We start from the raw sequence: 17,685 nt of genomic DNA on the forward strand, positions 1-17,685 counted from the left end.
TGATTTCATTTTTCAATCTTATTATACCTTAATGGCATGCAAAATGGGTTTCAGTTCTCTAGTAGAATGCAGAAGACTTTGAGCATTTGCATGGGCAGAATCTGGTGTCAGACAGCCTAGGCTGGAATGCTGGTAACCTTGGGTAAGTCACTTCCCATGTCTGTGCCTCTGTTCCTTCAGCTGTTAAAGAGGAATACTTACATTATGTTGTTTTGTTGCTGAGGGGATATCACGGGGTAATAATAATTGTTATCACTTATTGAGTGCTTCCTATATGCTAGGCACTGGGCTAAACTTGTTTTTACATTCTTATTTGATCCTCCCAAGAGCTCTTTCATTCCTGAAGCCCCCTACCCTGCAATATTTCCTTCCCCATACACTCATCATCTTCTACATTATATAATTATCTCACTTAAAAAAATTTCATTTCCCAGGGCCTCTTGTCTTGCACAACTCCAGGAGACCCCATCACAATGCATTCTGAGTTCTGCTCTGGACTGCTTTTACTGCGGACATTAATGTGGTGACTTCCTGGAGGTGTGCGACATGGAGACCCTAAAGCTCCAGGAGGGCAGGGATTTTTTTTCCCCTATTTTGATCCTTGCTGCATCCCTGTACCCAGAATGATGCCTGACCAATAGTAGACTTTCAGTAAATATTTGTTAAACAAAAGAATGAAAAAGCCCCCCATGAGACCCCATTTTACTGTTCAGAAATCTGAAGTTCAATGAGTTATTAATTTGCCCAGTGCCCAGTGAGACACTGAGGCAGCTGGGTGTTTTCAGCATGCCTGCTTTCAGTGGCTTTGCAAAGCTGCATGTCTGAAACACCTGGCATTGTCCCTGCCACCCTGCAATTGTTCAACAAATATTAATGAGCTTGCCTACATGGGTCAGCCCCTTACTCTGCTAGACAATTCCCACCGAGGGACAAATTGTCACATAGCTGTTGCTTTGAGAAATTGGATTAAATTGCATGGTGCAAAGAAGATGTGGACCTTTCAGAGACTTTGGAAGAAAATTCCCTAATCCAACTGCTAATGGTACGAGTTTGCAGGGGCCTCTCCCGCCTTCCTAGCCCCGTTCTTTTTCCTGCTGCCTTCCCCTTTGTGAGCGTCTCTTCCCCCTTTTGCTTGCAGTGAATTCTGTTCTCCTGTAGGCTACAATGTGTCAGTTGTTATAAAATCCGGGAGGTGGAGCTTGGTGACGAGGGCGAGGGCGAGGGTGGTGGGGGAGAGCTCAGCCAGCCCTGCAGGGCGCGCAGTCCAACACCGGGTTCGTCCGAGCTTAAGCCTTGCAGCAGAACTTCCTTCTCGCTCCTCTGGCTTTGATCCTCACTGAACACCAGACCAGAAGCCCTGAAGGGAGGGAGGATGAGAGATGACCGGCCCTTTGGCAACCTGACCATCTTCTTAGCAGAGCCTTGGAAAGCAAGCCACGGGCTGACTGCACGCCCAAAGAAGCACCGAGTCTCTCCTGGAAGTGTGTGTGTGTGTGTGTGTGTGTGTGTGTGTATGAGGGGGTGTGAGTGAGTGACGGTGTGTGTGCATTGTGACTGTGTGTGCATGTCCAGATGAGTGTGCGAGTGCACGCGTGAGTGAGTGTGTATGTGAGTGAGTGTTCTTGGTTATTGTTTTTTGGAAGAAAAACCTTGAAAATCTGGGGCAGGTTACTGTGCTCCTAGAGTGGTGGTTCTTTTGCAAGAGGAGCTGACCAGACCGAGCTACTGGAGACATTTTTCAGCAAGTAAAGAACATTTTCTTTCCAGAAGGAGAGAGATTTCTCCCTTGGCTCTGCAGCAAGTAAAAGAGATTAGCCCCTAAACCTGTGAAATCGACCAGAGCCGTGTGATTACCAGGGCTTGAGAGAGAATACAGGAAGAAAAGGAGAAATAAATTAGCTTGTCAGTGCCTTTGGCCACGTTGGAAGATGTCATCTCAAACTAAGTTCAAGAAAGACAAAGAGATCATTGCCGATTATGAAGCCCAAATAAAAGGTGAGATGCGGGTTGGGGAGTCATGCCTCTCCTCCCCTTTCCTTATTCCTTTGCTTTGGCTTCCCCCCCTTTTCCTCCCTGCCATTCTGAAATGTTGTTGTACATCAATAATCTTATTGTGAGGAGGAACGGTGGCAGCCGTACAAGTCCAGACTGGTTTCAACTGCAGAGAGCACTGGTGTTGGGTGTATGGATTAGAGAGCGGCAGCAATCACTGCATTGCAGGTGTGCGAGGAGGATCCGACCCTGGCTTTAGGAGTGTCTCGGATACTCCATCATCTTGGCCATAACATGTCACTCTAAGGCCATTTTGACAGTCACCCCCCTCAAAGTCTCTTAATACGATGTCTATTTTTTATGGTCTGCTATGGTTTTTTCTTCTCCTTTATGTTGTTGCGTTGCCTCTGCCCCTTTCTCTGGGCTGGAATTCACATGCATGTGCACAGGGAATCAGCAAAGGGAGGTTGCACTGCTTTGTCAGTGTCTCTCGGCTGGCTGGGGCTGCCATGGATTAACTGTTATGGGGCATATTGATCCAAACTAATGCAGGCATTTAAGTATAAGAAGGGAGCTCGGTGAAGAAAATGTATTCTCTTGCAGTGTGCAACCCCAATCACCTTCCGTGCACTAGCGTTTGGGGTCATCAGTTTTCATTCAAAGCTAACATCTCAGTGCGCTGTGTCGACTGGTAAGCGCTGCCTGGCTTCCGTGGTGCCAGGGGAAACCTGCCAGGAGGGTGAAATGACCTCTGGCTGCTTGTTCTAGCTTTGGTGCCACTGGGCACACAATCCTCTCAGAAGCCTCTCCCTAAATCCACACTAGCAAGGCGAAACAGGACACTGGACACAGTTACATAGACAAATGCAGGCAGAACCCTCATTCAGGTCAGGCTTCTCCCGTCCTTGTGAGTTCTAGGCTCAGCTTTTGGCAAGGAGAGCCTAAAAGCACCATTCACCATGTTCATGCTTTCTCCGAGGATATGCCCTAAGAGAAGCTGGGGCCTTTGCCTCTTAGGGTCTGTTTTCTTTCTGGTTACGGTTCTTGCTGTGACATGGGGTGTGTTGTGGTCTCTCATAGAAAGAATAAAGACCAAGTACATCTGTGAACGCTGATGCCTCCCCTTGAGGTAATGAGTGGCCTATTGAGCAAGTTGGTTATTTGGGGCTCAGATCTGTGGTTGCCACACCTGCTTCTAGGTGCTGCTGCAGCTCAAGACTCAGTGACCAGGGAAGGCGGGTTGCCTCCACAGGAGCAGCAGGAGGCCAGGCAGCAGTCACAGCTGCACTACATGCTTCAGAGGCTTGGGAAACTTTGGGAGGGGAGCAGCCATCAGGGGAGAACTTTGGTGTTTTTTCCCCATTTTGCCAACTGTCTTGTGCCTTTTAGTTCTGGACAAACCCCATATGCTAATCACGCCTGGGTAGACCCCAGGGTGAAATATGCAGAAAACCCTCTGGTCTCCTCCTCTTTAATTTTCAGTTCAGTGTAGAAAACAGTGATCTATGATGCTTCACTCTTGCTGAAAATTTAGAAACAAGACCTTTACTGGTCAGAGATTTGAATTCACCTGATTGCTCAAATACAAAAGGCCAGTCTGTCTTTGTAAATTCTTTCAAGACTAATGTGGCTGATTTTTTTTTTAACTGAGGTCCCCATAAAAGATGCCATAATAGAGGAAGGGATGCCGAGTTCTGGATAGGTTGGGGTTTTTATAAGCATTGTCTCGGTAGGAAATGTGCTGATCTTTGAAGGTTTGCTACCACTGGGCCCGCGAACTTTGCTTGAAGATCTATTAAGCATTTATTGCTCTGGCTGATTATTTTACTTTGCACCTTTCACCTTTATTTTAACAACTGATTAGCAAGTACGAGGTAATGCATTTCAGCAGGAAATTTGCCCAAATAATCTTGTCTTTTCCAGGCTCCAAATGTCTCTGCATTCTAGTTCTGGGAATTTAATTTTATTCTTTTCGTGTTGGCACCCACACCATTAAGGTCAGGATGCTGTTGTGCCCAAAACCATCTGGAATCTTTTCTTTCAAAATTCTATGTTCATCATCATCATAATTGTGTGTTCAGGGCTCTACAGCTTCTGTGGCTCACTCGCAGACATCACTACTCTTGGTCTACACAGGGTACAGAAAGGGTTCACATGAACTCAGTTTCAGAGATGAGGAAATTGAGGCTTCGTAATGTTAAATGACTAGCGCAAGGTCACAAGACTGGAAATGTGAAGGCAGAGGGTTTTCTGCCAGGGCAAGTGTTCCCCGCTACATTGTTTGCCTGCAGCTGCCCCTGGAAGGATTGATGTCAGCAGCAGATGGCAGTTCTGTGGTGGGGCTGGCTGCCTCTTGATGGCATTCCATTGTTTGCCCTCTTTCTTTGATCCCTCGCTTTTGTTGCTTGCCTCTGAAGAACGTTTGACCAATCACCAAAAATAATGCCTGATGCCAATTACCTTTCTCCCTGGGTAGCATTTGGCTAATTTGGTGCAAACACCCCACCTAGTTAGATTTTGTTCTCTGTGAATTCTGTGAGGGGAACTTTTGATTTTTAAAAATGATACCGAGTTCTTTGTAGGCATACTTTCTTTTATTTCTTTTTTAAGAATTTATTGACCTAACAAAGGGGAATATTTCACAGCAATTTTTTTTCTGTTGTAAAAAATTTCATACTCAAGCCTTCTGTTGTCTCATCAGACACTTGAAGTCCTTTGATTAAGGACTTTGATTAAGGATCTGCAATGCAGTAGTATACCATATGCTTGCTCATTTCCAGTGATGGGGAACTCACCACCTTCAAGGCCCACATTGTTTATTTTTGGACAGCTCTGGTTGTTGTAAGTTGTTCTTACGTTGGATTAAATAAGTCTCTCATCCACTTATAGGTTCTACTACAGTATCTCCCCCTTGGGACTTCAGAGAACAAGGCAGATACTTCTTCCCATGACTGCCCATTGAATGTTTGGAGACTCTGGTCACAGCCTCTACACTACGATCGTCCTTATTTGCTGATATACGGCAGTGCTCTGCTGCTTATCTTTACTCTCCTTTGGATCTACTGCATCCTGGGTTGAAAACTCCCAGGCCTTTAGGTGGTTGGCAGGTAGAATAAATGAGTAATGATGGTCAAGTAAGGTGATTTGTGGCAGCTGGTCCACCACCTTAGCAAGGGCAATATAAGAAGGGGTAGTGGTGATTAGGATGGGCCTGAGAGCACATGTCCTGTACAGATGAGCAATCACTACCTGGATTCAACCAGTTGTTACCATTTAGGAATGTAGGCCCAGTGGATCTTTCAATTTTTCAACAGATGCCAGAAATCTGAACAAGAGTTTTATGCTTTTAAAGAGGTTTTTCCAGATAGATCTCCAAAAGATGATACTACCAAAGCCTCTTCAAGAGTTGTACTGAGTTCTAAATGAGATCTTCCAGATGTGGTCAGAGAAGGAAAACAACTATCACCTCTCTTATGCTATGTGTAATGCTTTTATTAATATAGTCAAGGGTTGAATTAGTCCTTTTCATTGCCTACCCCCTCATTACACCATATATATTTATATATATTGGATTTCTCTAGTCCACTAGGCTAGGATCCTTGTCAGAGAGAAGGAAAATGAAATGAATTTAACATGATTTGTTCTCAGTGACCCTGTGCTGGCTCCAAATGGACAGGGCTTCCTGTCTGAGGTGCTCGCAAGTGTTCCTTTACAAATCTGTTCAAGAACCGTGCCTGAGAGTGACATCATATTCTGTATTCGGGAACTGGCAAGCTGTAGCTTCTATCCCATTTTGAAATGAGAACAACATTCGCCCATCTACAGCTTTTTGGCACCCACCCTATTTTTCACAATTCTCTCAAAGACCACTGATAGTGTTTGGTAATCTTATTTGCAGGCATTCTCAGTATCCTGGGCTCTAATTCATCTTGCTGTCAGACATAATGGTCTGTTCTACATTTATCCAGAGTCCCCATTTCCATTTCAACCTAATGGAAAATTGAAATAGAAACGCAGTGATTGACTTCAGTGTTTTTCTTATTACATGCCTGTAATCATTTTAGTCTACCTTAATAGCAAAAGTCTATAATTTGGGGGAAGAAAAGCAGATATTGGAGATCACAGAGAATGCATTCACTCAATCAGCATTGAGTATCTACTTTGTTCTTAGTCTTGTGCTGGACATTATGAAAGATGCATCATACATTCTTGGCTTTCTAAGAGTTTTCTTGGAATATGGCAATAAAATCCTTGAAGGGAAAAAAACACACACACAAAAACTTTCAACTGAGCACCAGATGAATTCAGTCTTAAAGAGATTATGCCATAGAGTGATTGGACAACCTCCTTAGGAACCCTCATTGCCTTCAACAGGATTCAATGAGGAATACAGGCTGGGCTGGGGAAGCAGTGGGGAATAATGGGGACTGTGGCTGATTAGTTAACTCACGTAGAGGAGGCAGCCATTATTTAGCTTCATTCTGTCATTGCCATGAAATGTGAGCCCTGAGTGGTCAGTTATTTCAGTGTTTCAAGAGAATCTGGATTTTAAAATAAAATGGCTGGATTTCTATTTTTCTAAAATTTTATTTATTTAGTTTTATAGAGAGGGGAAGGGAGGGAGAAAGACAGAAAAACATCAATGTATTGTTGACTCTCACATGCCTCCTACTGAGAACCTGGCCTGCAGCCCAAGAATGTGCCCCGACTGGGAACTGAACCAGCAACCCTTTGGTTTGCAGTCTGGTTCTCCATCTGCTGGGCCACATCAGCCGGGGTATTTCTCTTTTTATAAGGGCACTACTCATATCAGGAGGGCATCACCCTCATGATCTCATCTAATCCTAATTACCACTCAAGGCCCCACCCACTCCAAAATACTGATTGCATTGGGGGTTAAGCTTGGAAATTGAATATGGGGGACACAAACATTTAGCTCATAATAACACCCATACTTTCTATTCCATTGTGAGCAGGAGTTTTATTGGTAAAAGGAATAATCTTCATGGCTGGCTGAATTTTCTTCTTTATTCCTTATGGGGGAGATGTTTATTAGCAGGGATTTGGTGAAGGCCGATGTGTTGAAAGCCAAGGTGATGTTTGATGAGCTGATGTTTGTCACAGTCAAGGTGGAGTGTGGCTGGGGAGCAGTGCACTCTTGGCATCTCCCAGTCTGGGGGAACCAGTGGGTCTGGGGGTCTATGTTGGCCATTTGTAGAGTTTTCACCACTAAACTTATTATGGTAGAGACAACCTTCCCTTTCCAGAAACCTCTGTCATTCATTCATTCATTCATTCAGTGACTGTTAAAAGCCACGCTTTAGGCTACACAGTTTTATTTAGCAGTGGGAGGTTAATTCATTTTTATTTAGCTCTAGGTCTCAGTCATATAATCAGGATCTCATTTTGTAATTCCTATAATTCTGTGAGATAGTCATTATTAGTCTCATTATATGGATTAAAAGCTAAAGTTTGGAGAAATAAGTTGTATAAGATTGCACAGCAAACAATGGCAGAGCTAGGATTTAAACCAGAGTCTTCTGACTTCTGGTTGTGCAGGGAGGAAGGATGCACACCAAGGCAACATGGCTCTGAAACCCAGGGGTTTCTTCCTTGGGCGGCCAGTCTGGATGGGTCTTACTCTTCGACTTCCTACCCTTCTGAACACTTCCATGTTCCTTCTAATCCAACCTCTCCTCTTCCCCATTTGATGTCCCCTTGTGTCAGGTCCTTTCACTTCCACCCCAGGGAATCATCTTTGGAAGAACTAGCCTACTGGAAACACCCTGTACACTTGATGGAGGCTGTCAGCTCTACTGCCACCAACCTGGAAATATAGAAACAGAACTCTTAGGTGTCTTCTAGTCCAACTTTCCTATTTTTGTTTTCTAGATGTGGAAACTGGTGTTCAGAGAAGGGTTCTGGCTAGGAGACACTTCCAGACCATGTTTCCATGAGGGCATAAGCTCTGTCTGCTTGGTTTGTTACTGTAGCCTCATGCCTGGCGTCTAATTGGTGATCTGTAAATGTATGGAGCTGAATTGCTCTGGTGGGTGTGGCAAACTCTGGCAGTGGTTTCATTTGTAAATGCTTCATTCCTCATGGCTTATTGGTGTTTAGGAAATATCTTGGCTGTCCAGGAGTGGTTGCCCTGGAGGCAGAGCTGAGTGGTGCCTTGGGAAACAGAATGAAGTAAGTACATGACAGGGTAAGGATTGGACAGATCAGGAAGAGAAGAAGTTAGGCTGGTTTGGAAACTGGTTCTTTCCTTGTAGGTGCTAGGAAGGGGACAGGTGCTGACCTTTTAAAAATGCTGAGTTTTAGAACCTCTGGCCTAATACAGGACCCAGAAAGCTGTGTCCTGGGCTCAATTTCAACTGTAAATGCTTCATTCCTGATGGCTTGTATATGTTTCTAAAACATCTTAGCTGGCCAGGAGTGGAATTTTGGCTTCGTTCTCTTAATTTGTTCAATTATGAGCCAATTTATGTTTGGAGTAGTGTTCCCAGAGGTGTGCTCCATGAGACTGGATGTAAAGAGGCATGGGGTGGAAAAAACAGTTCTGTGGTCAAACAGGTTTTGGAAGTTCTAGCATAAACTGAATGAAATATTGATAAGTTTATTTCCCACAAGACTTCTGGGGACCTTGAATGTGTTAAGTGTGAATCTCCAAGAAGGAGTTGTGATCTTTCCTCAGACTTATTTGATCTTACAAACCCTTTTCATGACTGCTCCTCAGATCGCCTTTTAGAAAATGTCAGGCTGTGTGGTGTGTGGATTATCCAGATTTTTTCTGTTTTTTTGCTTTTTTTCCCAGTTTCCTAATTTTTACACATCTCTTAGATGGCAGCTTAAAGAGGGGAAGAGGTAAAACAAATACATATCCAGCTCAGCTAAGTAGTATCAGTGTGGTGTTTTGAGGTCACTTAGAAAATGTGGGATTTGACATTTTCAATTACAGAGCGCTCAACCATTGATTTAAATGGTAATTTGGTGACAGCTCACCCCTGATCAATATGCATGGCATGTACGCATGTGCCCATCTGTGCATGACAGTAAGGGGGTGCATTTGGCTTCAGGCAGTGTTCAAGGTGCCTTGAATGGACTTAGGTGCTGGCCCTGGGGTTGTGCAGTTTGACGCCAGGTGATAGTGGTGCAGATAAACACACAGAAGCCCATGGCTCATTGCACCACTGAGTGACTAGATGTCAACCACAAATCCAGGTACATAAGAAATATGTTTCTCTTTATGTTTTATAACTTGATTTCCATTTCTCATCTCTATTTAGTTGGAGGTGGCTGCAATAAATCTAAGTCAATTTGGAGTTTCCTCCAGTTTTGTGTCCCAAATCCTGTCGGTGGACGCAGCACCAAGGGACTTTGTTTAGTCTGCCACTGCTCATCTGTTCTCCTTCTTACTGGGTCTTCAGTGGTCAGTCTGTCTTCCTTCTTCCAGATCCTGGGCTACTGTGGCTGTTCTCTGTTCAGCTCCTACCATGTGATTTGTAGGCACTGGGGGTCGTCCTAGGGCTCACATGCCATGCTGGTGGTGAGGGACCAGACATTTGTCTCAGGCAGGTCTTGCCATACCCAGCACTTGTTTGCTTCTCCTCCAGTGCCTCTCTGGGGCTCTGCCTGGGGAAGTGGCCCAGCTCCTCTCTGTTCTCAGATTCTGCACATCTATAAAGGGTTCCCTCATCACCCTCTTTTCCTGGGCTTATTTGGGATGAGGTAGCATGCAGATTATTTTCTTATAGATGCTTAAAATCTATATACACCTGACTCCCTGAAATCTTTATTTTTATGTGGAGCAGGAAGGGGAAAGGAGAGGTAAGAGGGGGTGATATCCTGGCACTATGTCATCAAATATTCTCTCACAGCTATTGTCCATAATCCACATTTCTTTTTATTCTCCCCAAGGGCTAGGCTTTTGAAAGTCAAAAACCAAGAATTGAGTCTTTCTCTGTATTGTCACTGAGGCAGTGAACACAGAATGCCTTCCCTCCCTGATTCCAGTCCAAGAGGTCTAAGGAAATATGGAGGAGAACCTTCAATATTTCAAAATGTCAATTTCAATGAGTTTCCTTCCTTCTCTGTCTGGCCCATATCACCATCACCTTTGGTTGGGATCATGACCATATCCTCCTAACTCTGGGTTTGTTAACCTCCATAGTCCTACATTCTGGGCTGGATTATCTTTTGCTGTGGGAGCTGTCCTGCACAACGTGGGGTATTGAGCAGCATCCCTGGCCTCTACCCACTAGATATCAGTAGCAATGCCTCCCCCCACCAAGTTGGGAAACCAAAAATGTCTCCAGACTTTGCCAGATGTCCCCTTGCAGGGGCAAAATAAGCCCTAGTTGAAAGACACTGGCCTACATGGTGTCCTGCTTCTTCTCTTGTTTTCATAGCCTGTCCTCACAGCAACCAACAGTAATCCTTACACAATTTAAGTCTAATTATGTCACTCCTGAGTTCCAAACCTTCACCAGCATCTCACTGCATGAGGATTGAATCCAAAACCCTAGTGCAGCTTACAAAGCTGTGCTCTGCCTACCCTGGCCATCTCACTTGTCCACTTTCCTGGTTCTTTGAATTCTCCAAACTTGGACCTGCTTTGGGCCTTTGCACTTAGCTTTTTCTTCTTACTGAAATCCTCTTCCTCTGGATTGTTACATGGCTAACTCCTTCTCCTATTCTGCTTCAGCTTTCCTGTCAGTTTCTGACCACTCAATGTTAAGTAGCCATAGAATAACTACTGGGCCTGTTGGCAGAGCTCTTATGGCTATATGATATTTTCTCTTCTTAGTTTATTTCTTTTCTTTACCAGAATGGAAAGTCTGTAAGAACAAGACTTTTGTTTCTTTGTTCATTAGTGTTTTGCTAGCACCTAGAATAGCACTGGATATATAACAGGTGATCATAGTATTTGTTGAATGAATGAATAAATGTAGATGCCCTTGTGTTGTACTTTACACATAAGCTCTCATAAATACTTTCCTTTGGGGTGCATGGGATGGGACTGGGTACTGCAGTCTAGAAGCACATAATGAAGAAGATCCAGGCTTTCCCCAAACGCCAACTGAGAGATAATTCAGGAAGATGAATCCACAGAAGGGACAGTTGTATCTATGCAGGGCTGTCCAGCTGATGGCTTAGAAGGGGATGCCACTTGCAGGGATACTGCATGGAATCCAATATTTTTTATTAACTCAGTATGTGTCTGATATGAGGATACAAAAATGGGTGAAGTATAATCTCTATCCCTGTCTTGATAGACATAGTTTTCTTTTAAATTTTATTTATTTATTTTTAGAGAGAGGGGAAGGGAGGGAGAAAGTGAGGGAAACATCTGTGTGGTCACCTCTCATGCGCCCTCCTCTGGGGATCTGGCCCACAACCCAGGCATGTGCCCTGACTGGGAATTGAACCAGTGACCCTTTGGTTCACCGGCTGGTGCTCAATCAACTGAGCCATACCAGCCAGTGCTGATAGACATAATTTTCTAAGAAAGATAGTTACAAAAATAGATTGATCAATTATCATATGGTAAGTACTGGAATAGTACTGGAATCACACACTATGGAAACTGAGAGTGAACACAACAGCTTTACCTAGGAGAGATGGAGAAGTTCTTATAGAAAAAAGGACTTTTGAGTAGGGTTTTTGGACGGTGGGTAGAAGCTCTGAAGATGGAAAGGGCATTTCATGGAGAGAGAACAGCATGTGCAAAGACATGGGGACCATGAAAGGGTCTGGGTATTTGGGAAAGGGTGAGAAGTTTGGCTGAAATTCAGAATAGGTGAAATGGGGTTGGGGGTGGGAGATGAGATTTGAAATGAGAGGAGCTTGAAGTTCTTTTCTAACCATTGGATCCTATGAGTTTTTGGCCTTGGAGATGGTGGATGAGAGTCTTGTTTTTCTGTTTATGGGTGTATACATGTTCACTATTTTTAAAGTTTTGAAAATACAGAAAAATAGAAAAAGAAAAAACAAGGATCTAGAATTCAATACCTGAAATAACCACTATAAACAATCAATATATTACCTTCTAGATTCCATATCTCTATCTATCAAATCTGTTTTATATCTATGTGAGACAGAAAATGGGATCATAGATCTGAAAGTTATAAAAATAAAGATGCTAAGCAAATCACCATAGGCCTGTAGATCTAGGGTTTGAAATAGAGAGAATATGGTCTAAAAATAAACAGATGGTGCCAAGTAAGAACATCAACCAAACGCATGACTTCCCTGTGTTTGGGATGGTCCTTTTTGGGGCAATTGTGGTGGCTGGCTTGTGTTGGCCACTTCTGTCCTCACAAATTTGTATAAACTTGGGCAGAACTGAGCTCACTTATCAAGAACTTGCCCCAATCCCACATCTGTTCCAGCCCCTTTCAGCTAAAAATTTCCCCTTTCCCAGTCCCCTATAGTCTCACTTCCCAGTTGGTACCCAGGCAATAGTTCCTGCCTTTGGCAGAGAGTACTAAAAAGAGTCTTGTCTAAAGCAAAGAATTTAGTCTCAGCAGTAGGTTACCCTTTCTGCTGGTACCTTTCCTCCGATTTAACTTTCTTTGCTGCTCTTTGCTGGAATTCCTGGTCATCAGTTGTACTTTTGGGATTCCTGATTGCTGGTCTGTTCTGAACTGTGGTAACCTGCTCTCCCTGGCTTCTAATGGTTGGGTAGGGTATTTTAAGAATATAGTTTATTGATAGATTGTGCATTTTCCAACCTTTTGTCAGACAGAAAGTCCTGTAAGCATGTAGAGTTCTTACTGAGAGATTGGAGCTCAGAGGGAGCGGATAGCTCCATAGGGGGACCTTCCTTAGCTTAGAGTGCCTTGAAAGGAACCAGAGAGAGATAACATCAGAGATACTTACCAATGAAACCTTTAGCCACCTTCAAGGACACAAAAGAGTGCTGTTGCTTCTCTGATTTTACTTGTATTAAAGAATGCAAACTGGCTGAGCAGCATGCCTGCTCTCCAACTGTCGTCTGAGTAGGACATTGCTAAGCAGAGTTGGCCAGTACATTACTTTTTATTTTACATGGGCTTTATTTTGACCAGTGGCCTCTCCAGACAGTATATTTTAGATCCTGAAGATATGTCATCTTGGGGAAACTGAGGCAGAAAACAGTCACTGCCTGGTTTCTGACACCTGGTAACTAATTACTCCTTGACCTCCTACCCTGGCCATTTGGTTTCCTGACCTTTTGCCTGGTTTTGGTCTTTTGAGTTTGTCTCTTGACCTGCAGCTCATCTTAGGGCTTTAGTCATGGCCCAATCAACCTACTTCAGACCCCACCCTGAGTATATCTGTCTTGCTGGATCTCATACTCAGCATAATATTGTCATTGAAACTCAGCACCAAAAATGACAGAAGTGCCTCTGCTCTCTGCCAGAAACAGAATTGTTATGCTATTGGGAATAGTGAGAAAGAAATGTTGAGAATATGGTGGGCTAGTTTACTTTGATTTAGTTTAACAAATATTTATGAGTTCTTACTATGTTCCCTGCCTCCATAGCAGGAAGACAAATTTTAACTTATAATTACAAAACTGTTGAGTGTTATGAAAGAGTGACACAGAGTTCTTGGGGGAACCTACAGCAAATGGATCTAAATAGTTGGAAATGTTGTAGACGATTTGTGATATTGACCTGTAAAGCTAAACTGGCCGACCTTATCACACCAGCATTTCCTGAGCTGTTTAGGATCCAGACAGAACTGCCTTTTCATTTAGAGAAGGGTCAGAAGCCATCAAAATATTTAAGGGGTCAGGAAGATTGGTACTTCTAAGAGAAACGCACAATTCCTGGTGTAAAAGATTAAAATGATTTCAGAAAAGGAATTTTATAATAGTTATACTCAAGATGATAAGTACAATCATGGGATAAATGCTTTTAAGGTAAAATTAAGGCCAGGGATCAACTGAAGAGGAAAGAAATCCATCCTGGTTGGATAGAATTATGCTAAAGGCACAGAAAGTAGGTGAGACAAGAATGTGGATTGTTGAAGGAGAGGCTGTGATGTGGGGTGGGGGAGGTATGCTCTGGAGGGAATTGCACAGACCTGGGTTTGAATTTTGGCTTATGGCTTATTAGCTGAATGACCTTGGTTAAGTCTTTTTTTATCCAAGAAAGATAAGAAAAATAGGGATAATATCCCATCAGTTTCCTTATTTGAAAAATGGGGGACTTCTGGCAAGATGGAGGCATAGGTGGATACTCCGTACTTCTACGCACAACCAAGATTAGAACAACAACAATTTAGAGGCAGAATAACACCCAGAACTGACAGAGAATTTATCTGAATGGAAGTCAGACAGCCAAGAAGTTGAAGTAGACCCGTTCATCCAGACCAGTAGGAGGGGCTGAGAGGAGCAGCCGGGCGTGGGTCTCGGTGAGCAGAGAACAGGGAGAACTGGGCCCATAAGGCAACCGGGAGCACGTAAGGCATCTGGGGTGCACAAGATCGCAGTGGGTGGACCCTGAGTATGCAAGTGGCAGCTGGTGGACCCAGTGAGGCGGCTATTGTGGAGCAGGGCAGAGCGTGCAGCCCAGGATCCCAGAGAAGGGACTGAGATCCCAGGAGAATGGAGCTACCGCCACTGTTCCCTCCCGCCCCTGCCCCCATCCCTGCCCCCGCCCCCACATACAAAGTCACAATCTAGTGACTGGGGTGCCCAGCCCTTGTGAACACCTAAGGCTCCGCCCCTCACCGTCACAGGAGCGACCAGACCAAAAAAAAAAAGAGAGCGAGAAAGAGAGATATGTCTCAAACAGAACAGATCAATGCCCCAGGACTCATCCTTTTGAGCGACTAAGAGATAGCTAACCTATCAGATGCACAGTTCAAAACACTGGTGATCAGGAAGCTCACAGAATTGATTGATTTTGGGCGCAAGTTACATGAAAAAATGCAGATTACCATAAAAGAGATGAAGGAAGATGCATGGAGAACCAATAGTGATGGGAAAGAAAGTGGGACTCAAAACAATAGAGTGGACCAGAAGGAAGAAAAAAACAACCAAACAGAAAAGAATGGAGAAATAAGAATTCAAAAAAATGAGAAGCTTAGGAACCTCCAGGACATCTTTAAACGTTCCAACATCTGAATTATAGGGGTACCAGAAGGGGAAGAGGAAAAGCAACAGATTGAACATGTATTTGAACAAATAATAAAGGAGAACTTCCCCATTCTGGCAAAGGAAATAGACTTCCAGGAAATCCAGGAAGCTCAGAGAGCCCCAAAAAAGTTGGACCCAAGAGGAAACACAGGAAGGCACATCATCATTACAATAGCCAAGGTAAAAATGAAGGAGAGAATCCTAGAAGCAGCAAGAGATAAGGGGACAGTCACCTACAAAGGAGTTCCCATCAGACTGTCAGCTGATTTCTCCAAAGAGACCTTACAGGCAAGAAGGGGCTGGAAAGAAGTATTCCAAGTCATGAAAGACAAGGACCTATATCCCAGATTGCTCTATCCAGCAAAGCTTTCATTTAGAATGGAAGGGCAGATAAAGTGCTTCTCAGATAAGTTCAAGTTAAAGGAGTTCATCATCATCAAACCCTTATTTTATGAAATGTTAAAGGGACTTATCAAAGAAAAGAAGATACAGAAAAACCATGTATAGTAAAAGGACAGCAAACTCACAATTATTAACAACCACACCTAAAGCAAAACCAAAAGAAACCAAGCAAACAACTAGAACAGGAACAGAACCACAGAAACGGAGATCACATGGAGGGTTAGCAACAGGGGAGTGGGAGGAGGAGAGAGGGGGAAAAGATACAGAGAATAAGTAGCATAGATTGTAGGTTGAAAATAGATAGGGGGAGGGTAAGAATAGTATGGGAAATGTAGAAGCTAAAGAACTTATAAGTATGACACATGGACATGACTAAAGGGGGGGATATGGGTGGGAGAGGGTGTACAGAGTGGAGGGGAGTGAAGGGGGAAAATGGGACAACTGTAATAGCATAATCAATAAAATGTATTTTAAAAACTTATTTAAAAAAAAGAAAAATGGGGATAATAATAGCTCACTTGTGTGTGTGTGTGAATTAGTTGAAATAACACACATCAGAATTTCTTGCACATTACTTGGCATACATGAGGATTCATTGAACAGTGAAAATGTTAGCTAAGTCAGTAAGAGAGTTACTGGCATTTAGGTCTTGGACAATGAACCTGAACCTACAGGTGAAGTGTTAGTAAGTGCACCTGGTTGGAAAGGAAAGGAAGATAGGCAGTACTGAAAAAGGGCCAGAAGAAGTGGAGTTGCCAGCATGGGCAGCTGGGAAAGGAAGGTTCCGGTAAGTCTTAGTAAGGCATGATGTTTTTCATGTTTACTTCAGTGTTTTTCCCAGTGTGGCTAGGGCCACCAGCATCAAAATCACGGGGAAGGAATTTACAACAAATTCAGATTCTGGGGTATCACCCAGACCTGTTGAATCAGAATTTCTGGGGGTGGAACTGGGAAACCTGTAGTTTACAAGTGCCCCAGGTTTCATGAACTTGAAGTATTTGGGCCTGGACTATAGTAACCTCGCCAACTTCACAGTTTGTGTATCATCTTTGAATGCAAAACAACATTTAGTAGTCATGTAGATGGATGAATGAGGAGGGAAAAGCCTCTGCACTACTGATGTGTGTTACAGTTCTATTATTTTTAAATAAAAAATGTGTTTCTTTATGTATTTGGGTATGTATAAAAAGAGTCTGATAGTTCTTGTCAACTGATAATGATGCTTTCTCTTGGGGACTAGGAATTGGGTTGAAGTCAGGTTGGGGGCAAGATGTTAGTGACAGAGAACAGTGGAAAGGAGACCTTTTCCCCTTATATTCTTCGATTTTGATTGACTTCTAAAATAATGAGTGTGCTTAATTTTCTAATTTATAAACTCACCAAGTTGGCAATAAAAGTAAGGAATTTGTTGACAAATTTTTCTGCTATCCAAGAGGCTCAGAAATCAGCTAAACTATGAAAGAAAGAAAAAGACAGACAGAAAGGAAGACAGAAAGACAGACAGGAAGGAAGTAAGGAAGGCAGACACCTGCAAGAGATGTTCAAGTTTTGCTTAACATCTTGTGGCGTTCATTATGTATTGTAAGAATAATTGCTGAAATTAACTGTACTGCTTTACTGGATTATTCCCCGATGTAGTGTGGAAGGTGTTTTCGTTCCTCCACTCTTAAAATTCTAAGCAATGGAATAATGAAGCCAAACCACTTAAGTTATTGGGTTTAAATCAGGAGCCATTGTGGTGCTGTGCCCAGAGTCTGGGATTTTGAGTCACAAGATCTGATTTTCCATCTCAGATCTGTCTTTTAAGTGAGGTATGTCTCCACTCTGCATCCTTGCATCCTCATCTGTAAAATGAGGCATTATCTATCCTAAAGGCTAGTTGCCATGAGGATCAAATGAGGTGGTGTGTGAGAAAGTAAACTCTGGAGTGCTTCAGAGATGTTAATTATTTCTATTTTTGCTTAGCTCCTCCCCTGGGCATGGTGCTGTTACTGTGGGGTTGTTTATGAGTCTGTCTCCCTGTGAGCTCCTTGAGTGCAGAGGCCTTGCTTAATTCATTCTGAATTCTTGTGCCTAGTGCCTGTCACACAGGAGGCATTCAAAGCAAGTTCTGGAATAACTATCAAGGATAGAAAAATACATGCACAGTTAGGTTTAGG

The 17,685-nt window shown here is 43.3% G+C and overlaps 1 protein-coding gene across 1 annotated transcript in view; it reads left to right on the top strand.

The window, feature by feature from the left end:
- The first annotated feature begins 1,221 nt into the window (after nucleotides 1-1,221).
- The window catches only part of SRGAP3 (SLIT-ROBO Rho GTPase activating protein 3), a 243,948-nt gene continuing 227,484 nt past the window's right edge, over nucleotides 1,222-17,685 (top strand). Inside the window, 1 exon segment of the mRNA XM_028518183.2 lies at nucleotides 1,222-1,995. Within this exon segment, the coding sequence (XP_028373984.1) occupies nucleotides 1,929-1,995 (67 nt within the window). The 5' untranslated portion in view covers nucleotides 1,222-1,928.

The sequence above is a fragment of the Phyllostomus discolor genome, chromosome 7, assembly GCF_004126475.2.
Source record: "Phyllostomus discolor isolate MPI-MPIP mPhyDis1 chromosome 7, mPhyDis1.pri.v3, whole genome shotgun sequence".
NCBI lineage: Eukaryota > Metazoa > Chordata > Mammalia > Chiroptera > Phyllostomidae > Phyllostomus > Phyllostomus discolor.